Source organism: Podarcis pityusensis (genome assembly GCF_964106645.2).
Source record: "Podarcis pityusensis genome assembly, chromosome: 18".
In the NCBI taxonomy this organism is placed as follows: Eukaryota; Metazoa; Chordata; class Lepidosauria; order Squamata; family Lacertidae; genus Podarcis; species Podarcis pityusensis.
Genome location: NC_138043.1, coordinates 3,904,248 through 3,929,889, shown reverse-complemented (window position 1 = coordinate 3,929,889; position 25,642 = coordinate 3,904,248). Strand labels below are relative to the sequence as shown.

The following is a 25,642-nucleotide window of genomic DNA, read 5'->3' as shown; positions in this document are numbered from 1 at the left end:
GCGGTTCGAATCCCTGTGATGGGGTGAGCTCCCGTTGCTCGGTCCCTGCTCCTGCCCACCTAGCAGTTCAAAAGCACGTCAAAGTGCAAGTAGATAAATAGGTACCGCTCTGGGGTTGCGGCGCTCATCTCGCTTTATTGGCAACGGGAGTTCACCCCGTCGCGGGGATTCGAACCGCCGACCTTCTGATCGGCAAGTCCTAGGCTCTGCGGTTTAACCCACAGCGCCACCCGTGTCCCTTATCCCATTACCTTTACCTTACCATAATTTTATGTTGTGATTGTGAACCACCCTGGGATCTACGGGTAAAGGGTGGCAAACAAATTTAATTATTATTATTATTAATAATAATAATAATGGGGGAGGACAGCAACAACTCTGAACCCCTTTTCCACCAGCTGCCTGGTACTTGACGCCGTACTTAAATGTTTCTCTCTGTCTCCCCTTTCTTTTCCAGGAATGCTTGAATACGAACCAGCCAAGAGGTTTTCAATACAACAGATAAGACACCACAAGTGAGTGCTTGAGGTTTCATCTTCTGCTGCTTCCTTCTATCTGATTGTGATGGGATTTTTTTGGTGTGGTGGTGGTTGGGCATGAACCACTTCTCTGCTGCTTTGCTCGGAGGCAGCAGGAAGGAAGGATAAAAGGGAGCCGAGAGGGGAGCAGCGCTGGGTAATTTACAACCTTTTTTTTTTTAAAAAAAGAAAAGCATCCCATTTGGTTCTTTAAAAAGCCTTCGGGGAAGCTTTCAAAGCTCGCTCGCGGATCAATAAAAAGTATGCAGTTGCTTCAGAGGAAAGGCTGCGTTGCCCTAGTAAAAGCCACAGCGGGTATGGAATTCCCCAGTAAAACTGTCGGTGGGTGGGATCCTGTGTACTAATAGAGAACTCGATGTTCTGAGTGTGGATCCTCACCCGGAAAAAAATGTCTGCATCTGCACGCAAGTGGAAGAATGGGCAAGCATGGGAGGCTCCCCCCCCCCCAAAGGTTTGCAGAAGGGCAAAATATATATACATATATTAACCTGAAGCACCACTTTAGCTAATGGGGCCTCCCGCTGCCGCCGCGCCGCCAGAGCCTGATTTCTGTTCTCATCCTGAAGCAAAGTGCTTAACCTGAAGCACTATTTCTGGGTTAGCGGAGTCTGTAACCTGAAGCGTATGTAACCTGAAGCGTATGTAACCCGAGGTACCACTGTATTTTTGAGGGGGGATCCCAAAAGGCGAAGTTCCCTTTTTGTTCCGTCTTTCCCCTCCAGAAGCGAAGTCCGCATTCCGTGCCCACCGAGCATGCCCAGTAGAATGCCTCCGTCAGAACAGAGCATGCTCAGGAGGTGGGGAATGCTGGCTCAGCTGCTGGGGGGGGCGGCATGGAGAGCCAGGAGGAAGGGCTGGAATGGAATGTGGAATCCGTTAAAGGTAAAGGTCCATTAGGTCCAGTCGCGGCCGACTCTGGGGTTGCGGCACTCATCTGGCTTTATTGGCCGAGGGAGCCGGCGTACAGCTTCTGGGTCATGTGGCCAGCAGGACTAAGCCGCTTCTGGCGAACCAGAGCAGTGCACGGAAACGCCTGCCTCCAGGTTAAACAAGCATTTTGTTCAGACTTAAAGATAGGGATCAATGGTTCTTGCAACCACCGATAAAAACTTTGCGACTGCTAATGTTCTAGCGTTTGTCCGGTCTTCCAATAGGAACCTGACATAGTGAGCCTGTGATTTTCCCGGGAAAGGGACCAGCAAGGGTAGTATCAGTTCAGCCCTGGCTTGCTCATATTTTGCACAGTGCAACAAAATAGGTTTTATGGAATCGATGTCTTGAGCACACGAGCAAAGTCTGTCCTGGTAGGGAACTCCTCTCAACCTGCCATCCAACACTGCGGAAGGAAAGACGTTTAGTCTGGCTTTGGTGAAAAGCCTTCGATAGTTTGGTACTGTCAGGTTTTTAACGTAAGATGTTAACTTAAAGACATGCCCATATTGTACCCCTACTGCCAGCGGACTACAGACCGTACACAGAGTCGGAACGGGACCACGAGAGGAACCTTTGCCCAACACAGGGCTCAAACCCCCACGGCGCTAAGATTTGAGAGTCTCTGTTGACTGCTCCTATGCAGAGAGGTTCCTTTGACCAGACCTCTCTGCAGGTTTCCGTGGTGCCTGTTTCCACCCGCGCCCACTGTCTCTGCTGTTTTTGGCTGCTCCCATTCCGCCCCCCTTTTCCCTCCACCCTCGTGGTGCTTTGTCAGCTCTTTCATGTCAAGCTAACCCAGCTGGAAATGAAGGCTGTCCCCAGAGACCCAGCCGCGGAGAGATCAAGCGCTGGCATGCTGAGGCCGCGCGTTCCCTACTAACTGGGCCCTTGCAACCTCCTCCCAGGGCTTTTGCCGTTGCTATTTTAGGCTCTCTCCTGTCACAGCACTGCCTGGAGAGATGGGGCTCACCCCTTCCTTTCCTAGGGCTCCTCTTGCCCCAAAAACGAGGGCCGCAGAGACGCCACCGTGACGGCTCCAGCTTTCCCACCCACTGCCCTGTCGCTTACGTTGGCCCCTGTTTTTACAGCTCTGTTGCTTATTCTTAGAATCGCAGGTATAGATTTGCAAGGGGCCACAAGCACACAAACCACCGATCTGGCAAAACCACCCAAGGTGGGTGTGAAAGAGGGCAGCCGGTGGTTCCCCCAGCCTTACCTGGAGAGATCAGGGATTGAACCTGAAACCCTCCGGGGGTTGGACCCTCGTTGTCCCTTACAATCCTACGATTCTGTGATCTGTGTGCAAAGCAAAAGCCATTCCCACTATAGCACATCACATTTTTAAAAAGGAAAAAAAAACCTCCATAGACTAATTAGGCGCACCTTTTTAGCAGGGACGTGGGTGGCGCCGTGGTCTACACCACTGAGCCTCTTGGGCTTCCCGATCAGAAGGTCGGTGGTTCGAATCCCCGTGACGGGGTGAGCTCCCATTGCTCCATCCCAGCTCCTGCCAACCTAGCAGTTCGAAAGCATGCCAGCACAAGTAGATAAATAGGCACCGCCACAGTGGGAAGGCAAATGGCGTTTCCGTGCGCTTTGGTTTCCATCACGGTGTCCCGTTCCGCCAGAAGCGGTTTAGTCCTGCTGGCCCCATGACCCGGAAAGCTGTCTGCGGACAAACACCAGCTCCCTTGGCCTGAAAGTGAGATGAGCGCCGCAACCCCAAAGTCGCCTTAACCGTCCGGGGGTCCTTTACCTTTACCTTTTAGCTGATTTGTTTTCAAACCCAATCAGACTTGACCGGCTGGCCATCCATCCTTAGAAAGAAGCATGCCGAAATTTCCAGGCCCGGACAGGATTCCCACACCTGTATTACTTACCTGATTACCTATAGCCATCCTGTGAGATTGTAGAACTGTAGAGTTTGATGGGACCACGAGAGTCATCTAGTCCAACCCTCTGCAACGCTGGAATCTTTTGCCCGTGGGGCTCGAACTCACGAACCCGAGATTACGAGCCTTGTGATCTACCGACCGAGCTATCCCATACATGTTTTTTATATATGGCATTCAGATCCCACCTTTTTCTTTTTTGAAGTGGGGTCCGTGTTCAGAGTCAAGGACTCTACTGCGGCGCTCAGGGAAGCAATGGAAATGGCTGTAAGGGCTCCCCCTTTCTCTCCTCCCTATTTGTGTATCCAAGGCAACTCACAGGGCCTCTCTCCCGGGGAGAGGTGCCGTGTTTGCATTCATTCATCTTCCTGCTCGATAATGGATCACAGCAAGGGCAGGTTGAAAGGGCAAAAGGGTGCCCCAGTCCGGGAGCAGATTGGGTGGCTGATGGTGCTCAGGAGTTGGCGAGAGCCGAGAAGCACTTATTGCAAGTTGCCGTATTTTTCGCTCTATAAGACGCACCAGACCACAAGGTGCACCTAGTTTTTGGAGGAGGACAATGAGAGAAAAAATATTCTGAATCCCAGAAGCCAGAAAAGCAAGAGGGATCTGGCTTCTGGGATAGCCTCTGGCTGTTCTGGCTTCTGGGATAGCCGCGCCAAGCCTCTTCAGGGCAGCGGGATGAAGGCTCCCCCTGCCCGGATATGGCTGCGTGCAGCTAAGGCAGAAGCCAGGAGAGGCGCTGCGCTGAAGGGGCGCTGCGCAGCCCTCCCTCTCTGCGCAGCGCCATTCGCTCCATAAGACGCACTCACATTTCCCCTTTTTAGAAGGAAGAAAGTATGTCTTATGGAGCGAAAAATACGGTGCAGTGGTACCTTGGGTTAAGTACTTAATTTGTTCTGGAGGTCCGTTCTTAACCTGAAACTGTTCTTAACCTGAAGCACCACTTTAGCTAATGGGGCCTCCTGCTGCTGCCACAGGATTTCTGTTCTCATCCTGAAGCAAAGTTCTTAACCCGAGGTACTATTTCTGGGTTAGCGGAGTCTGTAACCTGAAGTGTATGTAACCTGAAGCGTATGTAACCCGAGGTACCACTGTATATATATTTTTGTGCTTTATATTATGCTTCATGAATGCGTTCACAAGTGCACTGCAAACTATGAAGATTGCAAAGTAGGGGAACCATGGGCTAATATCCTGCTCCGACTGCTTCCAACCTTGGAAATGGCTCTTCGCTTCTTTCTGGGCCCTCAGTAACTGCCCAGGTTATACGGGGCAAGGCCTAGGGGGTAGTCTTTGCCACCCATCCCTCCCTCTTTTATTAATTCAGAACTGGGGGGGGGGGATCTGAGACTAACCCCCCCAAACATACACACAAAATAAATAAATCCAGAAGGAAGGTCCATCCTGCATTCAGTTTAGCTTGCGCATGCAAACAACATGGAAATTGTTTCTGTGGTTCCATTTTTTCTCTCCCAGAAAATGCAGGAGAGAACCTTCCTTCGTTTCCCCTTCGCTTCCTCACTCTGAATTACAATCACAACCTTCCCCCCCCCCCCACTTTCCCTTCTCATCCTCACCATAGATGCCTATGCAAATGTTTGAATATAATCTCCCAGAGGGGGCTGCAATCAATATCTCCCTGCCAGGGTGTGAACCTTTTTTTTTTTTTTTTTTACTCCTGCGTTAAGTAGGGCACACGCAGGTAGGGGAAAGAGAAGGGACTTAAAATAGAGCAAATCACGTCTTGACCACCTGCGCTGCTAATGTTTGCCGTTCTGTCGCGTCCCAGTCTGCTTTGTGGGAAGCTGCGGTCTGGCTTGAGTCAGACCATTGGCCCAACTGCTGTAGGATTGTCCGAGCCAGCTGCCTGGATAATAATAATAATAATAATAATAATAATAATAATAATAATAATTTATTATTTATACCCCGCCCATCTGGCTGAGTTTCCCCAGCCACTCTGGGCGGCTCCCAATTAAGTGTTAAAAACAGTACAGCGTTAAATATTAAAAACTTCCTTGAACAGGGCTGCCTTCAGATGTCTTTTAAAGCTGCTTATTTCCTGGACATCTGACAGGAGGGTGTTCCACAGGGTGGGCGCCACTACCGAGAAGGCCCTCTGTCTGGTTCCCTGTAACCTTACTTCTCGCAGTGAGGGAACCACCAGATGGCCCTCGGCACTGGATCTCAGTGTCCAGGCTGAACGATGGGGCTGGAGACGCTCCTTCAGGTATACTGGACCGAGGCCATTTAGGGCTTTAAAGGTCAGAACCAACACATTGTGCTCGGAAACATCCTGGGAGCCAATGCAGATCTCTCAGGACCGGTGTTATGTGGTCCCTGTGGCCACTCCCAGTCACCAGTCTAGCTGCCGCATTCTGGATTAATTGCAGTTTCTGGGTCACCTTCGAAGGTAGCCCCACGTAGAGCACGTTGCAGTAGTCCAAGTGGGAGATAACTAGAGCATGCACCACTCTGGTGAGACAGTCCGCGGGCAGGGAGGGTCTCATCCTGCGTACCAGGTGGAGCTGCCCTGGACACAGAATTGACCTGCGCCTCCATGGACAGCTGTGAGTCCAAAATGACTCCCAGGCTGTGCACCTGGTCCTTCAGGGGCACAGTTACCCCATTCAGGACCAGGGAGTCCCCCACACCCGCCCGCCCCCTATCCCCCCAAAACAGTCCATCTGTCTTGTCAGGATTCAACCTCAATCTGTTAGCCGCTGTTACCCTGGATAACTGTCCAGGGCCTCAGATTGGGGACTCAGAACCTTTTCGCAGGCAAAATGTGTGTGCCACCACTGATCTGTGCTCTCTTCCCTAAACGTAAAGGAAGGCTCTAGTCCTCATGGTCTGAGATATTGCCATGGACTGTGGCTGGTTGCTGAGGAGTGGTGGGAGCAGCAGCAGGGGAAGAAGGCTCAGAGCCTACGTATTGGTGGTGGGACGATTAAGAAGGAGCAGACTGGAAACGTAAGCAGAGGCTCTTTTCTTTGTTTCCTTTTATTAATAATTTTGAGGATTCAGGGTTTTGGGGTTGTTGTTTTTTTTAAAAAAACCTACTGTTTGCCGATCAGCAGTTTGAAAGCACATCAAAGTGCAAGTAGATAAATAGGTACCGCTCCGGCGGGAAGGTAAACAGCGTTTCTCTTCGCTCTGGTTCGCCAGAAGCGGCTTATTCCTGCTGGCCACATGACCCGGAAGCTGTACGCCGGCTCCCTCGGCCAATAAAGCGAGATGAGCGCCGCAACCCCAGAGTCGGCCACGACTGGACCTAATGGTCAGGGGTCCTTTACCTTTACTTTTACTGTTTTGAGAAGGTGGGAGCAGATGCATTTTGATATCCTGCACAAAAATACATTGAATTTTTAAATGTTCTGAGACTCCTTGAGATCTATGGATGAAGGGCGGTACATTTCTCGGTAGTGGCGCCCGCCCTGTAGAACGCCCTCCCATCAGATGTCAAGGAAATAAACAACTACCTGACTTTTAGAAGACATCTGAAGGCAGCCCTGTTTAGGGAAGGTTTTAATGTTTGATGTTATATCGTGTTTTTAATATTCCGTTGGGAGCCACCCAGATGGGCGAGGTATAAATTTATTTATTAATACTAATATTACAGTGGTACCTCAGGTTACATACGCTTCAGGTTACATATGCTTCAGGTTACAGACTCCGCTAACCCAGAAATAGTACCTCGGGTTAAGAACTTTGCTTCAGGATGAGAACAGAAATCGTGCAGCAGCAGGAGGCCCCATTAGCTAAAGTGGTGCTTCAGGCTAAGAACAGTTTCAGGTTAAGAACGGACCTCCGGAACGAATTAAGTACTTAACCCGAGGTACCACTGTATTCTAGATGGGAGTGTGCGTTGATGCCATCCTTCCCCCCTTCCAAGAAAAGAGATGATAATATTAAAAAAAATACACAGTCCGGAAATCCCAGCTGGAGCAGACAGGGAGCAAACGTTCACGCAAATGACAGCAAATGGATTTAAAAGAAAGTCTGACGGTTATTTTCTAGGAAATCCTTAACTCCCAGATGGGCAGCTGCAGACTTGGGAGGCTGGCACAGCTGTAAAAAGAATCCATCTGCTTTCTCTCCCAACACACGGACTCCCCAGATGCTGACCTTGATAGGAGGCAATTGGTGGGGCTGATGTGATTAAGAACTCTGCACTCCCCACCTTCCCCAATTGGCAGATGGCTTCAGAGACTTGCAGTGGACGGATGGGTGGAAAAGTAGCCCTGAGAAGAGCTGGAAGAGGAGGGCTAGCCCTTGGGGGGCATTCCTGGAGTGGCTCAGTCAATAGAACATAAGATTTTTAATCTCAGGGTTGTGGGTTCGATCCCCACGTTGGGCGAAAAAAATTCCTGCATTGTAGGGTGTTGGACTAGGTCCCTTCCAGCTCTGTTGTTGTTGTTGTTGTTTAGTCGTTTAGTCGTGTCCGACTCTTCATGACCCCCTGGACCAGAGCACGCCAGGCACTCCTGTCTTCCACTGCCTCCCGCAGTTTGGTCAGACTCATGCTGGTAGCGTTGAAAACACTGTCCTACCATCTCGTCCTCTGTCGTCTCCTTCTCCTTGTGCCCTCCATCTTTCCCAACATCAGGGTCTTTTGCAGGGAGTCTTCTCTTCTCCTGAGGTGGCCAAAGTATTGGTGGCCTCCTGAGGTGGCCTCAGCTTCAGGATCTGCCCTTCCAGGGAGCACTCAGGGCTGATTTCCTTCCGAATGGAGAGGTTTGATCTTCTTGCAGTCCATGGGACTCTCAAGAGTCTCCTCCAGCACCAGAATTCAAAAGCATCCATTCTTTGGCGATCAGCCTTCTTAGTGGTCCAGCTCTCACTTCCATACATCACTACTGGGAAAACCATAGCTTTTACTATACGGACCTTTGTTGGCAAGGTGATGTCTCTGCTTTTTAAGATGCTGTCTAGGTTTGTCATTGCTTTTCTCCCAAGACCCTTCCAGCTCTACAATTCTCTGATTCTAAAATGCACACCTTTCGCTGGCTGTGCTCCCGGAGAGCTCTTTATGTACCTAGGGATGACCTCGTGCGGCTTTTAATTTAACCGCAAAGGCAAGATTCGCAAATATGGCTCCGCCCATCTTTAAAAAATTGCCCCTGGCCCCCCGCGCCACTGCCACGTGGCCCTTGGAAGATTGCCCGTAAGAAAATGTGCCCCCTACCCACCAGGTTGGAAAAGCTTCCTTGCCCAGGAACAGCTCTTAATCTCCGGGTCGTGGGTTAGAGCCCCGCATTGGGCAAAAGGTAACTCGATCGTAGGGGGTTTGGCTAGATGACCCCTGGGGTCCCTTCCAGCCCTGCAGTTCCAAGATTCACCCAGAGACCGACCACTAAATCCAGATGGACCCAATGAGAGCCATCTTCCAAGGCTGTTTCATGGAAGATGCAGCAAGCTTGTTTTCTCCGGCTCCCGAGGGCAGGACCTGGGTCAGATCACTGGTCCATTTAGTTCAGCGCTGTCTTTGTGAGACTGATGTTGGCAGGCTGGACGGTGTGCAGAGGAGGGCAACCCAGAAGATCAAGGGTCTGGGAACCAAGCCCGATGAGGAGCGGTTAAAGGAGCTGGGTATGTTTAGCCTGGAAAAGAGAGTGAGAGGAGATAGGAGAGCCTTCTTCCAGTATCTCAGGGGTGCCCAAACTTTTTTCAAAGAGGGCCAGATTTGATGAAGTGAACATGCGTGAGGGCCAACCAAAGTTGTTGAGCTTTCTGGGGGATTTTACTGCCACAGTGGCCAGATTAAATTAGGCCTTTGGAAATGCTTGCAATATCTGAAGGGCTGTCCCACGGAAGAGGGAATAATAATAATAATAATAATAACAACAACAACTTTTATTTATACCTCGGCCGCAGCCTGGTTCAGGGTGGCTAACACCAATAAAAGCACAGTAAAAACATAATAGGGGGAAGGGGGGAAGAGGAAAAAAAAGAAAACCAATTTAAAATACAGGTTAAAATGCAATTTTAAAATGCAGCCTCATTTTAAAGTAGCTGATAAATCTTGTTTTCTCCTCTTGTTCTGGAGGATAGGACTCGAACCCATGGCTTCGAGTTTTACAAGGAAGGAGATTCCGACTCTTGTCGGAAAGCTCTTCCTGATGTTGACAGCTGTCTGACTGTGGAAGGTGCTGGATTCTCCTTCCTTGGCGGTTTTTAAGCAGAGGTTAGGTGGCCATCTTTGGTTGAGATTCCTGCATTGCAGAGGGTTGGACTGGATGACCCCTAGGGTCCCTCCGTGAGTCGAGGGTTCCTAACCCCGAGGACCCACCGTCTCCACTCGTTTCCCTCCCCTCTTTTCCTGCAGCTGGTTTCGGAAAAAGCACACGCAGGCCGACCCTCTGGTCCCCATCCCGCCCAGCCCGGAGACGAAGGACCGATGGCGGAGTATGACGGTGGTGCCTTACCTGGAAGACCTGCACGGCTACAACGAAGAGGAGGACGACGACGACTTGAAAGATGACTATTTGGAGGACGAGATCATCTACACTCAGGACTTCACCGTGCCAGGTAAGGGAGCCGGGAAGCGGCAGGGGATGGTTCCCGTTGGTCTTGGGGGCCCAGCCAGGTTTACAGCAGGGCTGGATTTAGGTTTGATGAGGCCCTAAGCTACTGAAGAGGGACGCGGGTGGCGCTGTGGGTTAAACCACAGAGCCTAGGACTTGCCGATCAGAAGGTCGGCGGTTCGAATCCCCGCGACGACGGGGTGAGCTCCCGTTGCTCGGTCCCTGTTCCTGCCAACCTAGCAGTTCGAAAGCACGTCAAAGTGCAAGTAGATTGATAGGTACCACTCCGGCAGGAAGGTAAACGGCGTTTCCGTGCGCAGCTCTGGTTCGCCAGAAACGGCTTAGTCCTGCTGGCCACATGACCCGGAAGCTGGACGCCGGCTCCCTCGGCCAGTAAAGCGAGATGAGCGCCGCAACCCCAGAGTCGGCCACGACTGGACCTCATGGTCAGGGGTTCCTTTACCTTTAAGCTACTGAAGGCGCTAATTGTTGTCAACACCCGTCCGTCTCAATGGACAATGGAGTGTGTCTTTGGGGGTGATCGGGTCCGAAGGAAAGCAGAGCAAGACATTTGGCACCAGTTTGGGTCAGGGCCAGATTTAGGTTTGATGAGGCCCTCAGCTACTGAAGGTAATGGGGCCCTTTCTATGTCCAGCTGTCCTTTGTCAGCCACAAATTGCCGCTGTTTTTGTGTGTGGAATGTATGCTATATGGTAATTTATGGACCTAACAGATATCTGAAGCCATTTGCCCATGTGGCCATGCAACCAGTCCATGCAGAATGTAGGCACCCTATATATAAAGGTAAAGGTACCCCTGACCATTAGGTCCAGTCGTGACCGACTCTGGGGTTGCGGCGCTCATCTCGCTCTATGGGCCGAGGGAGCCGGCCGCAGACAGCTTCCGGGTCATGTGGCCAGCATGACTAAGCCGCTTCTGGCGAACCAGAGCAGCGCACGGAAATGCCGTTTCCCTTCACGCCGGAGCGGTACCTATTTATCTACTTGCACTTTGACGTGCTTTTGAACTGCTAGGTTGGCAGGAGCAGGGACCGAGCAACGGGAGCTCACCCCGTGGTGGGGATTCGAACTGCCGACCTTCTGATCAGCAAGTCCTAGGCTCTGTGGTTTAACCCACAGCGCCACCCGCGTCCCTATATATAGAAAGGAGCAAACCAGGGATATTTTAGGGAGCAGGCTAGCAGGCAGGGCCCATGACTTACATCATAGGAGCCTGCACAGCACAAAACTCCATTGCTGTAGGTAGGTTTTATTTTATTTGTTTTTTATCTTATATTTTGGAAATCTACATCCAGGTGTTTTTTTCCTTTACATTTTTTGGGGCTTGTTTAGCTTATGCATAAATCCAGCACTGGCTTCCAGGGAGGAATGGCCTACAAGCTAAGAAGAGCTCAGCTTCAGTGCTTGGCTATGTTGTTAAGATGGCTTGCTTCGTTCTTTGCTATGCATTTTGCATTTTTTACATTGCGATTTTGTGTTGCGGAGAACCCCCAGGGCCTACGGATGTTGGACGTTGTAAAAATTAAAATAATAGCAATCATAATATTGTGCAGATGGCAGTGGAGTTCATAACCAGGGGAACGTCTTCCCTGCAGATGTGCTGGGGGGGGCAGGGGAGGAGAAATTACTTGCCTTCGTTGTGTCCCTGAAATCAGCTAGAAGGGGGGCGGCTTCCATCTCCAAGGTTTGCATTAATCATGCAACTAGCAGCTGCAGTTGCAATCGAAATTACTCAATTGCCCGTTGGAAACCAGGCTTGTTATCAAAATTTACAGACCGTTTGCATTGAGCAAATGAAAGTTGCCTTTTCAGCTGAATTTGGGGGAACGATTTGAAGCATCCGTCGCATTCCGCTATTTCGATTGCTTTGGTTTGATTTGCTCCTTTGCAAGCCGCTGAAATCTTCACTTCCAACTTGGGTTGCCTGCCGCGCGCGTTGTCCAACCCTCCCTCCCTGACGGCCTCGTGTTGCGTTTTCCTCAGGTGACGACAGCGAGGCAGGGCTTAGAGAGGATGAGAGCGCAGATCAGGAAGGATATTTTGCACTCCTCTTCGGGGAAGGAGATTCCACCGCCGCTGCCACCAGCTCAGAGGAAGGAAGGAGGCTTAGCTTAGATGGCAAGAGAGCTCAGGAGACAGAGGAAGACAACAAGGCAGCTTGCTTTTCCACCAGCTAGGACCAGTCCCTGGCCTCGAACTGGGAATGGGTGGGCGGGAGGTTGTTGGGGAAAGAGCCCCTATTAAACAATAGGTGCCCCTCCAAAAATGCCCAGATCGCGGCCGGTCACCTTGCAAGTTCCTTGCCTTCTTGGAAAGTTAATGTACGTTCTTGGCAGCACTTCTCACCGCTGCAGTTCCGTGCCAGGGCCCCTTCCTGGTGTTTCCTGGTCACAGTTCCCACGTTCTCCACCCACCCAGAGCCCCAGCTCCCCTCCTGTGCCATGCCCTGCCAGCGCCCTTCTGAAGTTTCAGGCCTCTATGGCTCCCTTTGGCCGTGCTCGCGGCCCTAGCCCGAAACCTCTGGCCAACTTGGCGCAAAACGCCAACCCCCGCCTCTCTGCACTGTGTCGGCCCCCTCTGTGGGCACCGGCGGCTGATCATCATATCTGCGGCGTTAATCGCTGCCGTTATTCACCGCCCGTCGAATCGGCCGCATCCTGGAGAGTTGTCAGTCGGCATTCTTGACAATGTGGTGGGTTGGCTTTTCCCCTCCTTGGCACACCCACCCACCCCTAGGGAACACCAGCTCTTAAAAAGTTCTGCCGCCCCCACCCCCTTTTATCCAGATTTATTGTTATTGTTGTTGCTTTTAAAAGGTTTTCTTTTCCGGAGAAAAGCTGTTCTTTTCCACCTTCCGCGACCTTCGGTTTGAAGAGCGAAATAAAAAGCTTTGTTGCATTTTGAAATTCTCCCTTTTAAAAAAAAATAACGTTTTCAATCCGACTCTTCGCTTTAGAAGCTTTGCAGTTCGGCTTACAGCAGGGTGGGTTATCTGTCGAAGAATATCCCCTGGGTTTTATATGATCTTCCCGAACGCTCGGAAAACATAAAAACACACACCGCTATTTAAAAAACCAGCTCAGAACGGGTGCAAAATAATCCCAAGTTCCCAAACATTTTGTGGCCCGGGGAAAAGAACCTTTGCGAGTGGAGCAAAAACCTCTGGCTGGGTCTGACAGTCAGAGAAGGCAGTGCAAAGCTCCCTGACAGGTTAGAAGAAAAGGTAAGATTGTGCCTGCGGTGAAGAAAGTCGATAGGGAGGCAGGTTTTTCTCTCGTAATAATGGAACTCTGGGGTCATTCAGCACAGACCAAAGAAAATGTCATCCTCACAGTGCAGAGTTCATAGAAAAAGAGAAAGGGACCCGAGGGTCATCTAGTCCAACCCCCTGCAATGCAGGAATCTCGGCTAAAGCATCCATGACAGATGGCCATCCAACCTCTCCTTTCTTGTCACTCTGAAGCCATGGATTCAAGTCCTACCTTCCAGAGCAGGAGAAAACAAGCATGCTCCCTCTTCCGTGTGACAGCCCCTAAGATATTTGAAGCATTCAACTGTGGAACTTCCTGCCACAGGGGGGACCCATGGGCCGCCGCCTTGGATAGCTCTAAAAGAAGACCGCACAAATCCGAGGAGCAGAATTCGTAGCCAGGACAGCTGCTCTCTGCCCCCGCGGTCAGAAGCACAGTATACATCCAGGAGGCTAAGTTTGGTCAGAATTGGGTACGCACTCCCAGCCTTAACGCTAAATACATTTCTTCTCCTAAAGGTAAAGGGTAAAGGGACCCCTGACCATTAGGTCCAGTCGTGGCCGACTCGGGGGTTGCGGCACTCATCTCGCTTTATTGGCCGAGGAAGCCGGCGTACAGCTTCCGGGTCATGTGGCCAGCAGGACTAAGCCGCTTCTGGCGAACCAGAGCAGCGCACGGAAACGCCGTTTACCTTTCCACTGGAGTGGTACCTATTGATCTACTTGCACTTTGACACGCTTTCGAACTGCTAGGTTGGCAGGAGCAGGGACCGAGCAACGGGAGCTCACCCCGTCAGGGGGATTCGAACCGCCGACCTTCTGATCGGCAAGCCCTAGGCTCTGTGGTTTAACCCACAGCGCCACCCATGTCCCTATTTTCTTCTCCTACCCCACTACAAATAAAAGCTTGGCGGGGCATGAGGGGGGAGCCCCAAGATTTCACCCGCTTGGGCAGAATTCCTTAAATTAGATCTAAAGCACGCGGCCAGGGTTCAGGGGGTTCAGGAGGAGAAGAATATAAACTCCTTGACCCTGCACTAACATGGAATCGGCAGAGGTTTTAACCTCACATGCCATTGGCTTTTCCCACCTGAGATACCTGCTTGGGCAGAATAGCCGTCAAGCAAAACAGCTGCGAGGGACACCGGCTCACTCGCTGTCGCCCGTGGAACTGCTTTTAAGAAATAAACACGTGAGCCAGGGTACCGCAATATTGAAATAGCCCTTGCCATCTCCACAGCTACGCGAGCTACGGGAATCGATTCCCTTCCGGCCCCTCGGGGTGTCCTGCTTTCCAAAGTCATGAGGTCTAGCAACTTGGGAGTTAGGGAGTTTGCTTGAGGCAGCTGCTGCGAGGCGGCATGCCCGAACGGCGTTGCACGGTTGCAGATTCGGGCTGCGCCCCAACCGACGGAGGACCCCTGTGGGTGAAAGTGGCGGTTTTGCCACACTCTCCAGAAACCCTTTTGTGGATATCTTCCTATATGAATAGAAATGCAGGGTGTCATCAGGTTCTGCATCTGCGCCGGGGGGGGGGGGAGAGAGACTTGGCATAGCAGAGGGGTCCCCTTTTTGTGTAGGGTTTGGGGTGCCGTGTTAAGAGAGCGCCAGGAAAAAACCCTTTTTCGGGATGGCGACTCCCGCAGCGTTTGAGAACACCAGCTAAGCTGCAGGCAGAGGTGGCAGCACAGGGAGAAGAGAAAACCAGGAGAGTGAGTCACTTGCGGAGGCAGGAGCTGGCTTACATTGCGGGGAGGGAAACTCATTAAGGTTTCCATTGATCAGAAGAAGAAGGCGCTTTGGAGGGGTGGCTGCTTTGCATCCCCCCCCCTTCCTCTGCTCCCTCCTTCCCTGCCGAAACACTTAAAAATTGATGTTGCTTGGCTGAATCTACTTGCATATATAGGTATAAAATTCTCCATACACTATTGTTTACTTGGCTAGGAAAGTAGAGGCCCCCCCCTCTCTTTTCTGCTCCCCCCCAAAAAAACCCCACCCTCTCCTCCCATTTCTGGGAACCCCACGGTTAAGAACCCGAAAGGGTTTGCCACTCTCTCCAGAAACCCTTTTGTGGATATCTTCCTATATGAATCTTTGTTAATTGCCTTTGTGCACCCTGCCCAAATGGCTTCGGGAGCAGCTTGCAAACAAAGCGAGGCAGTTGGTATCTCCGCAGGACAACTGCGTTAGAAGATGGAGGGGAAAAACCAAAACCCTCCACAACACGCAAGGGAAAGGGGACAGGGAGGGAAGAGGAAAACCCAAAACCTCGGCGCTGATTTCTGAAAGAGGTGCTCTTATAAGAATGATCCACTGACTCGGTTCAAGGGCAGCTGGTGTCTTTTTGCTTGATTGTTTTTATTTTGTTTTTATTTGTTAACATTTGCATTCCACCTCTACCTTCCACTGACCTCAAGGCGGTTCTCCCTGTTCCATCCTTGCAGCAACCCTGCGAGGTAGCTTAGGCTAAGAGACAGCAACCGGCCCAAAAATCACCCAGCGAGCTTCAGGGTGGATTGGGGTTTTGAACCCTGGTCAGCCAGCTCATGGCCCAATGCTCTAACCATTGTGCCACACTTCTGCTCCCCCCCCCACTGTCCTGCGAAGGCCAGGACACATGCAAAAAAAGATACAGCACATCAAATTGAGATAAATAAATGGGGATGAACGGGCTGCTACTCGTGAGCAAAAGGCCCTCTCTGAGGATCCATGCAACGGGTCTTTGAAGCAACCCCTTTTGCAAAGGTCTTAGGCAATGGCGTGTTGTTGTTTATTTGGAGGGGGGGGGCCTGGAGCTCCCCAGGGAGAAAGGACGACACGTTTTGGGTTGTGCGTAAGTCCTTTACGGAGGCGACTTACGTCTCCCCAGGGGGCCTCCGTGGGTGCTGTGACGGGAATCTGCGTCCTTGGGCGAAAAAAAGCAATCTGCAGTCGCCCCTTCTCCTGGCTCCGACTGAGTCATCCGGCTTGAAAAAGCCACCGCTCCTCTGCGTGAAAATTACCTTGGCAGGATCTGCCGGGAGGCACCGGCAGCGGCAGGGGGAGCGAGTGCGAGAGCAGCAGACGCGATCACAGAGGGCATTGTTAGCCGAAGGCACGATTGACGTCCTCCTTCCCTCCCACCCGCCCCCGTCGCTGAGCTAAGCAATTGTCGCTCTGCCTCATTTTTTATTTCTTTTTACGCTTACTTGCGGGAAAGCAAATCCCTTGCACTCTCGTGGTTTGTTTGGTTTTTTCCTGGCATGGTGTTGCCGGGCGGTGTTGTAAACAAAAAATTGCCCTTTTCCCTTATGGGGTATCCAAGAGCCCATATAGAGTCCTTACATAGGTTCCCTATTGGTAGGAGAAAATAACAGAGGCCAACCAGAGAATATTGAGAAGCAAAGCAGCTAGTAAGCTTGATCTTTATTCATCTGTTGCAACAGGGTGCTTCCCTCACACGCAGGAGAGAGGAGGGACCCAGAAAAATGGCGCGCAAGGCCTTATAAAGACTATTGAAATTGCCACCCTGTAGATCAAGACCACCCCCAGAAACATCACACCTATATCACAGAAATTTTAATATTGTTTTTCTCCTGTTGTTGTTTATCTCCTGTCTGGCAGGTTACTTGATTGGATTTCCTGGGTAGCCTAGCCAGTCTTTTGTAATGATAAATACTTAGTTCCTGGGCCAGGTCACAGGCTCACCCTATTCATATCCTTAAGACAGGATTTGTGAAGGAAAAGACAATGGGGAGGCTTTTCCATTTTCATAGAATCATAGAGTTGGAAGAGACCACAAGGGCCATCGGGTCCAACCCCCTGCCTTGCAGAGAAAAGATTTGCTCAGTTTAGGAATCAAAATGGTTCCAGGTCGGTCTTCCTGTGCTGATCTATGTACGTGCTTGGTTGGTACGCTTATGAACATTACCATATATCTAAGACCATAAAATTCCTATCACAGCGGTACTTGAGAAGACCCAGCTGTGGCACCAGCGCTGGCAGCGTCCCAGATTTGCCTGGGAGAAGATTCGAGTTCGAATCCTCCCGCTCGCTGTGCCTCTCGCAGCCAAAACCTACTTTGTAGGGTCGGATTGGGGCAGAGCAATTCACACGCTACCTCGAAACCCCTTTGGGAGATGAACAAGGCAGGATAGAAACCTCCAGAGATTAATAATTATAATTCATAAACGGCAAGGCTTCCTGTAAGAGGCAGGCTTTAAAAGAGAATTAGGAGGGGGGATGCGGAAAAGTCTACAATAGCTGCTCACCACAGTTCTCCTATTGCAGGAGATTGCCGGGGATCTTGAGTGGGGAGATTCGCACTCAGGACCTGCCCCAGGTGGGGCATCCCTTTGGGGGGTCCGGTTAACTGCAGCAAGGACAGGGTGCCGGACTAGGTAGCTCCTCTTTGGCCAGATCCGGCCAACCCAACTCCACAGGGGCACATAGCTGTCAACTTTTCCCTTTTCTTGCGAGGAATCCTATTCGGAATACAGTGGTGCCTTGCAAGACGAAATTAATTCGTTCTGCGAGTTTTTTCGTCTTGCAAATTTTTCGTCTTGCGAAGCACGGTTTCCCATAGGAATGCATTGAAAATCAATTAATGCGTTCCTATGGTCAAAAAAAGTCCAAACAAATCCAAACTTGGTACAAAAAGAGCTTCCAGATTCTTGCAAACCCCTTCTCAACAATTCCCTGACCCCCCCCAGCCACCCACCACACAGAAATCCAAACCCAGAAATCTTTTTTTTTAACAACAGCAGAGTGCCCCATGGTCACAAAAAATCATAAAAATGCAGAAAAAAACCACACAAGCTTCCAGATTCTTGCAAACCCCTCCCCAACACCAAGTCCTTGAATTCCAAGCACCCCAACCCAAAATCCAAAACCCCCCAAAAAAGTTTCAAAAGTTTAACTTACCAAATGGCTGCAAAAGAAGTTTTGGAAAAGCTTCAAAAATCACCAGTCTTCAAAAACCTCAAAAAAGGCTACCACACCGCGTGCTATGAGTTGCTCCTCGAAGTCAAGTCGCAACTGTATTAACGGTTTTAAGAAAAAGGAAACAAACTTGCAAGACGTTTTCGTCTTGCGAAGCAAGCCCATAGGGAAATTCGTCTTGCGAAGCAGCTCAAAAAACGAAAAACTCTTTCGTCTTGCAAGTTTTTCGTCTTGCGAGGCATTCGTCTTGCGAGGCACCACTGTAAGGGAATTGCCCTTAAAAAAAGGAAAACATTGACAGCTATGCGGGGCAGCTGGTCGGCCGCTGAGAAGACAGGATGATGAACTTCAGGCATCAAGCGTTTTCTCAATCCTTGGTCCCCGGCTGTCGTCGGACTACAACTCCCATCATCCCTGGCTAGTAGGACCAGCGGCCAGGGATGATGGAGGCCGTAGTCCAGCCGGAAACTCAAGTTTGAGAACAAACCTTTTTGGAAATATTTTAACAAACACAATCCAACTTATAGGTGTGTTTTGACTCCCCCCTAGCGCTCCGTTTATGGTTTCTTATATACAGTGGTACCTCGGGTTACATACGCTTCTGGTTACATACGCTTCAGGTTACAGACTCCGCTAACCCAGAAATAGTGCTTCAGGTTAAGAACTTTGCTTCAGGACGAGAACAAAAATCGTGCTGCGGCGGCGCGGCTGCAGCGGGAGGCCCCATTAGCTAAATTGTGCTTCAGGTTAAGAACAGTTTCAGGTTAAGAAAGGATCTCCGGAACAAATTAAGTACTTAACCGGAGGTACCACTCTGTGTGTGTGTGTGTGTGTGTGTGTGTGTGTGTGTGTGTATAAAAACACTGCAACTGCTACATTACTCCAATTATTGATTACCCCCTAGTCCTCATTTTAGCATTAATTTTTAACTGTTTGGTTTAAATTAATCCCGCTGATGAACAGTAACATTTCAGACAATCCACGAATTTGATAAAGTTCCCCCACCTCTTGGTTCCCTTATTAATCCCTTAATTTTTGCCATTTCGGCATGGTCCATTAATTTAGTCTGGCATTCCTCCTTGGTTGGTACTGAATCTTCTTCTTTCCATTGGCATACATAAAACACTTATTTTTCTTTCTTTCAATCTTTCGGTAACTCTATAGCAGGCATAGGCAAACTCGGCCCTCCAGCTGTTTTGGGACAACAACTCCCATCATCCCTAGCTAACAGGACCAGTGGTCAGGGATGATGGGAGTTGTGGTCCCCAAACATCTGGAAGGCCGATTTTGCCTATGCCTGCTATAGAGTTACCGAAAGGATGATGGGAGTTGTAGTCCCAAAACATCTGGAGGGCCCAGTTTGCCTATGCCTGCTATAGAGTTACCGAAAGGATGATGGGAGTTGTAGTCCCAAAACATCTGGAGGGCCGAGTTTGCCTATGCCTGGTATAGAGTTACCGAAAGGACGATGGGAGTTGTAGTCCCCAAACATCTGGAGGGCCGACTTTGCCTATGCCTGGTATAGAGTTACCGAAAGGTTGATGGGAGTTGTAGTCCCAAAACATCTGGAGAGCCCAGTTTGCCTATGCCCGCTATAGGGTTACCGAAAGGACAATGGAAGTTGTAGTCCCCAAACATCTGGAAGGGCCGAGTTTGCCTATGCCTGCTATAGAGTTACCGAAAGGACGATGGGAGTTGTAGTCCCAAAACATCTGGAGGGCCCACTTTGCCTATGCCTACTCTATACCAATTCTCCCTAAAAGAAACACTTCTGGTTTGTTTGTTTTCTAAATTAAAAGTTATTTTGAGCGTTTTCTCCAATTCATTTATAAACCATTTCCCAGGAAGTTCCCACGTTTGAGATTTAGATGCTCTCGTCTGCCCTCTGCGTATGCCCCGTGGCACAGACCTCCCCTGTACCTCCTTTTTTCTTGTGTTTTTTTCCGTGTTCCCGTCCGTTTGCCTTCCAGGACAGGTGCCTGACGAGGAAGCGAGGCAGAACGGGCAAAGCCGCTGCAGCCGGGGCCTCCCCAAGCCGGTCTGCATGAACGGGACGGAGCCAGCCCAGCTCAGCGGGAAGACGAAGGCCGAGCGGAGGGCCAGCGCCTCGTCCAACCCTTCGCGCAAAGCCTCGTCTTCCACCAGCAGCAAGATTCGGAAGCTGTCCACCTGCAAGCAACAGTGACGGCCTAAGCATCGCCCACCGCAGGTCTGTGCCTTCCTCTTCACCTTCCTCTCTTTTTCCGGAAAGGTGGTGCCGCCCAGTGGTTACAGCGCTTGCTTTGCATGCAGAAAGTCCCAGCTTTAGTCTCCAGGAGAGCCCTTGCCAGTCACTTTTGGCAGTGCTGAACAGCGTGGGTCAGTGATTTGACTCGTAGAATCGTATAAAGCGGGAAGAATAATAATAATAATAATAATAATTATTATTATTATTATTATTATTTATACCCCGCCCTCCCCAGCCACTCTGGGCAGCTTCCAACAGAACACTAAAACACAATAACCTATTCAACGTTAAAAGCTTCCCTAAACAGGGCTGCCTTCAGATGTCTTCTAAAAGTCTGGTAGTTATTTTTCTCTTTGACATCTGGTGGGAGGGCGTTCCACAGGGCGGGCGCCACCACCGAGAAGGCCCTCTGCCTGGTTCCCTGGAACTCGTAGCGAGGGAACCACCAGAAGGCCCTCGGCGCTGGACCTCAGTGTCCGGGCAGTATCAAGTTAACCAGAGGAACTCATTGCTACAAGGTGTTTCTCATGCATTCAGGGCCATCTAGACTCGCTAGCATCCTTTCTGGGGTGTTTTAATCCCCCCCCCCCCCCAAAAAAAAAAAAATTAAGAGGAAGCTTCCGACTCTTACGTACTAACCAAGGCAGGGTTTTGTTTTTTTTAATGCATGTATTGTGTCTCTGACCTTAAGTGAGCAGGGATCGCGGAGCGGGGCAGACGCGATCGCTCGTGCATCCAGCTTTCATTTGACTTGACGTATATCCCTCCCTTTCCCAGCTCTGCAGAAAACCCCGAATCCCTCCTCCTTCTCTCTCTTGTCTCCCCACCCCGAACAAAATAATAATAAAAATCCCTCCCCGGCTGTTTTCGCCCAGCTCTCCTGATTCATAAGCTCAGCCCAGGAAGAAAGAAGAGAAAATTATTCATCTGTGATCTGCCCACCCCCGCCTGGCCTCGCCGCAGTAATGCACTTAGCCGGTGGCGCCTTCTCTTCCTTGCAACCCCCCCCCCCAAAAAAAGCTTTTATCTCCTTGGCTCGCAACCAGGTTTCTCCATTCTCCCCTCCCTCCCCTGTTCTTCTTTAGCCTCCTTCCTCACTCCCAGCTAAGTCTCCGAATAGCTTTGGAAAATAAGATGGAACGAGTATCTCATGCAAGCGAGACTGAATCTGTATCAGGAGGGGGGGGTGTTGTCCCCCCCAAAAAAACACACAAGAAAACTCCAAGATAAAGATATTTGCAGATGAGCATCGCCCCCCCCCCCCAGGAAAAGGTGGCTGTTGAGCTTTTGCTTGCCGGCCCGCCCAAGGCAAGCCCCCAAATAATCCAGCCGAAATCTTCCCTCCAGGCCCTTCATTCGATCAAGTCCTTTGCAGCAGCAAAAGAAGAAAATCTCTTTTGCTTTTTTGGAAGCAGGTGGTCGTGTTTGCATCTCTTCTTCCCCTCCAGGCTAAACCTTTCTCCATCTCGACCCCCCCCTTCTGTGAACCACCCACCCCACCCCATGTTCCAGTTTGCCTTCGGCCGCTTTTGCTTCGCCCCAGAACTGGACGCAGGTTTCCTGCTTTAATTCGGGGGCCGAAGCGAAACCGGGACTTCGGAAGCGGCGGTTCCCTTTAGCGCAGCCGAAGATTGCGTTTGGCTTCTTTGCAGATGCGTCGCGCTGCTGGCTCGCGGTTTTTATTTTTACTTCTTGGCCAAGATAGCAGGCTCTCTCTTTTCTCGCTTTGAACCTACTCCCGGTAGACCTGCTGCAACTTAGCAAGATGTGTTTTCTGTGGATCTCCTCTGCAGGCCCAGAAAGCCATGATAAACACTAGAAAGACCCCTCTCTGCCCTGGCCAGCTGCCCCGGCTAAGCCTCGCTAAGGCTTTTCCCCTTCTGCCTTGAAAGACCCCGGACATCGGGCCCCCGTACTGTTTTCCGGTGCTTGCTAAAAACGTTTCTGCTCGGACGGGCCAACCCAGACGTTTAAAAAGCTTGTGCATCTTTTAGCCTGTTGTTAAAAGATGGAATGTCTTAAATTAAATGTTGCCGATTTTTCTCAGAATCAGAAAACTGGGGGGGGGGGGGTGTTGGAAGAGGACCATAGCAGTCATTTAGTCCAATGCAATTCAGGGCTCTTTTTCCCTCAGCATGGGTCTCTCTCTCTCTCTCCCTCTCTCTCCCTCTCTCTCTATTGTTTAAAAAAAATTATGTCACCTGCTGTTGTCCTGTTGTTGTCCTAGAGGCAGTTGGAGGATGGATGGTGGCTAATGGATTAAGGTTGAATCCTGACAAGACAGAAGTACTGTTTTTGGGGGACAGGGGCGGGCAGGTGTGGGGGATTCCCTGGTCCTGAATGGGGTAACTGTGCCCCTGAAGGACCAGGTGCGCAGCCTGGGAGTCATTTTGGACTCACAGCTGTCCATGGAGGCGCAGGCCAATTCTGTGTCCAGGGCGGCTGTCTACCAGCTCCATCTGGTACGCAGGATGAGACCCTCCCTGCCCGCAGACTGCCTCGCCCGAGTGGTGCATGCTCTGGTTATCTCCCGCTTGGACTACTGCCATGCGCTCTATGTGGGGCTACCTTTGAAGCTGACCCGGAAACTACAACTAATCCAGAATGCGGCAGCCAGACTGGGGACTGGGAGTGGCCGCCAAGACCACATAACACCCGTCCTGAAAGACCTACACTGGCTCCCAGTAGTTTCCAAGCACAATTCAAAGTGTTGGTGCTGACCTTTCAAGCCCTAAACAGCCCAGTATCCCTGAAGGAGCATCTCCACCCCCATTGTCCAGCCCGGACAGTGAGGTCCAGCTCCGAGGGCCTTCTGGCGGTTCCCTCGCTACGTGAAGCAAAGCTACAGGGAACCAGGCAGAGGGCCTTCTCGGTAGTGGCGCCCGCCCTGTGGAACGCCCTCCCTTCAGATGTCAAAAAGCTAAACAACTACCTGACATTCAGAAGACATCTGAAGGCAGCCCTCTTCAGGGAAGTTTTTAATGTGTGATATTTTAGTGTATTTTTGGTCTTTGTGGAAGCCGCCCAGAGTGGCTAGGGAAACCCAGCCAGATGGGCGGGGTACAAATAATAAATTATTATTATTATTATTATTATTATTATTATTATTATTATTGAATGAAGGGTGGTATGCAGATGTTGTTAATAATAATAATAATAATAATAATAATAATAATAATAATAATAATTGTAGTGGGGTTTTTTAAGCTTTAAATTATGCACCCTTTTTTGCACATGGGTAACTGTGACACAAGGGAGCAGCATGCAACAAATCGCAGAACTTTTTCTGACGTCCAATTTCTCTTTCTCTCCCTCCCTCCCCCCTTTTCTTTTTTTTAAACTCTTTGCAGCCAGAGCCCCGAATTACTGCGCTTGGCGGCCGCCGTATCCCCTCCTCGGCTCTCTGTGCATCTTTCCCCCCCACCCACCGGCCGTGCCCTTGCCCCCTCATGCCGGCATCCCTGGTAGCCGACCCCCGTAGACCCCCGCTTGCAATCCAAAAAAGAGAGAGCCAAGAAACAGGAAGAGAAACGCCTTTTTGTAAAGAAAAATAAAGACGCAATCCTCTTATTTGGGGAGGGGGGCAGAAGAAGACGACGACACCCAACGCCCGTTCAGCAAATCCTGCTTTTTTTAGACTGAGAAGACGAAAAAGCCTGTCTGTGCTTCACCTCCCGAAATCCTGTCTGTGTGGCCGTCCGGATTCCCACGACTTGTTGGGGGGGGGGGATTGAAGTGGAAGGGGGCTGCTCCTGGTTGGTGGGGGGGGGCTTTTTGAGATGGGGGGGCGAGTTCCCTCCAGGACTTGGCACATCTTCCCTCCCGCCATTCCTCCCCGTGTTAGAATTTTTGAAAGCCATCGACACGCACTTTATGTAGTAGACTACTGTTATATAATATATATATTATATATTATATTTTTTTTCCTCCCCTACCCCTTCTTTCTTTCTTTCTTTCTTTTCAGCCCCCTCCTCCCTCTCTTCCCCCTCCCTCTCTTCCCCCTCCCTCTTTTTTTGAGGGGGGGGAGGGCGGTTTATATTTGCAGTTATCTTTAGAGAACTTCCTTGCACATTTGTGACCGTATCTGAAATAAATGGAAAGAGCTGGGGAGGGGAATGTCGCGGCCTGCAAAAATTGGGGGGGGGGGGGAGAAGAGAGGTTCAGAAAGTAGGGAGGGGGTGTTATGGGGAGGGGAAAACCCGGTATTTAAAACGTCAGCAAAAATCACCACACTATTAAAACGAAAATAAAAAAATCTGCATGCTGTTTATAAGGGCTGGAGCAAAGGGAAGTGAGTGCTTTTTTTTTTCTTTCTTTCCTTTTTTTTCTTTTTTTTAAAGAAAATAAAAAGTCAAAATGGAGCCATGGGTTTCTGAGCCTGTTTTTTTGGGGGGGGGGCGGTGCTTATTTAGCCCAGCCTGGGAGGAAAAAAACATTGAGCTAGATACAGTGGTACCTCGGGTTACATATGCTTCAGGTTACAGACTCCGCTAACCCAGAAATAGTGCTTCGGGTTAAGAACTTTGCTTCAGGACGAGAACAGAAATTGCATGGAGGCCCCATTAGCTAAAGTGGTGCTTCAGGTTAAGAACAGTTTCAGGTTAAGAACGGACCTCCAGAACGAATTAAGTATGTACCTCTGTATTGGCACGTGGAGATGCCCAAGTCTTCCATAATAGGAGCGTTTGGGTGGATGCAGCTCTGGGGCGCGGCAAAGAAACCCCTCGGATTTTGGGGGGGACACCTTACACTCTATGCAATACAGAGACGGGAGGAGGGAAGATCTTTTTCCATTAAGGGAGCCCCAGCCAATGCACTTAGGTCCCTCTCCCTGGGAGAACGTGGTCCCTGATTCGGAGGTAAAATTTCCGCCTCCAGCTGGACCCCTGACGCCTCCACGTTTGTCACCATTTCTTGCACGTATAGCCCAATCTTCCCCTCCCAAGAGTACGTGCCGCTCCTTCCTTAAAAGGTAAAGGGACCCCTGACTGTTAAGTCCAGTTGTGGGCGACTCTGGGGTTGCGGCGCTCATCTCGCTTTACTGGCCGAGGGAGCCGGCGTACAGCTTCCGGGTCATGTGGCCAGCATGACTAAGCCGCTTCTGGCGAACCAGAGCAGCGCACGGAAACACCGTTTACCTTCCCGCTGCAGTGGTACCTATTTATCTACTTGCACTTTGACGTGCTTTCGAACTGCTAGGTTGGCAGGAGCAGGGACCGAGCAACGGGAGCTCACCCCGTCATTGCGGGGATTCGAACTGCCGACCTTCCTTTAAACTCTGAAAATTAGGCTTGAGGCACAGCGAGGTCACCTGGCGAGTTATTTGGCTGC

At 50.5% G+C, this 25,642-nt stretch overlaps 1 protein-coding gene and 1 long non-coding RNA gene across 3 annotated transcripts in view; one reads left to right on the top strand and one right to left on the bottom strand.

The window, feature by feature from the left end:
- Positions 1-24,672, top strand: part of STK11 (serine/threonine kinase 11) — a 63,592-nt gene extending 38,920 nt beyond the window's left edge. Inside the window, exons 7-10 of one of the 2 annotated variants that reach the window (XM_080989063.1) lie at positions 458-515; positions 9,696-9,898; positions 20,055-20,293; positions 23,662-24,672. In XM_080989063.1, coding sequence (XP_080845189.1) covers positions 458-515; positions 9,696-9,898; positions 20,055-20,269 — 476 coding nt within the window. In that variant the 3' untranslated portion in view covers positions 20,270-20,293; positions 23,662-24,672. Of the gene's footprint in view, positions 1-457; positions 516-9,695; positions 9,899-11,897; positions 12,821-20,054; positions 20,294-23,661 lie in introns of those variants that run through there. The other variant, XM_080989064.1, reaches the window with a different exon arrangement.
- Positions 15,834-20,048, bottom strand: LOC308467558. Its single transcript, XR_013981214.1, has 2 exons — positions 18,660-20,048; positions 15,834-17,424 (listed from the first exon to the last, which is right to left on the bottom strand). It is a non-coding gene; the product is annotated as an uncharacterized lncRNA (long non-coding RNA).
- Positions 24,673-25,642: the final 970 nt, after the last annotated feature.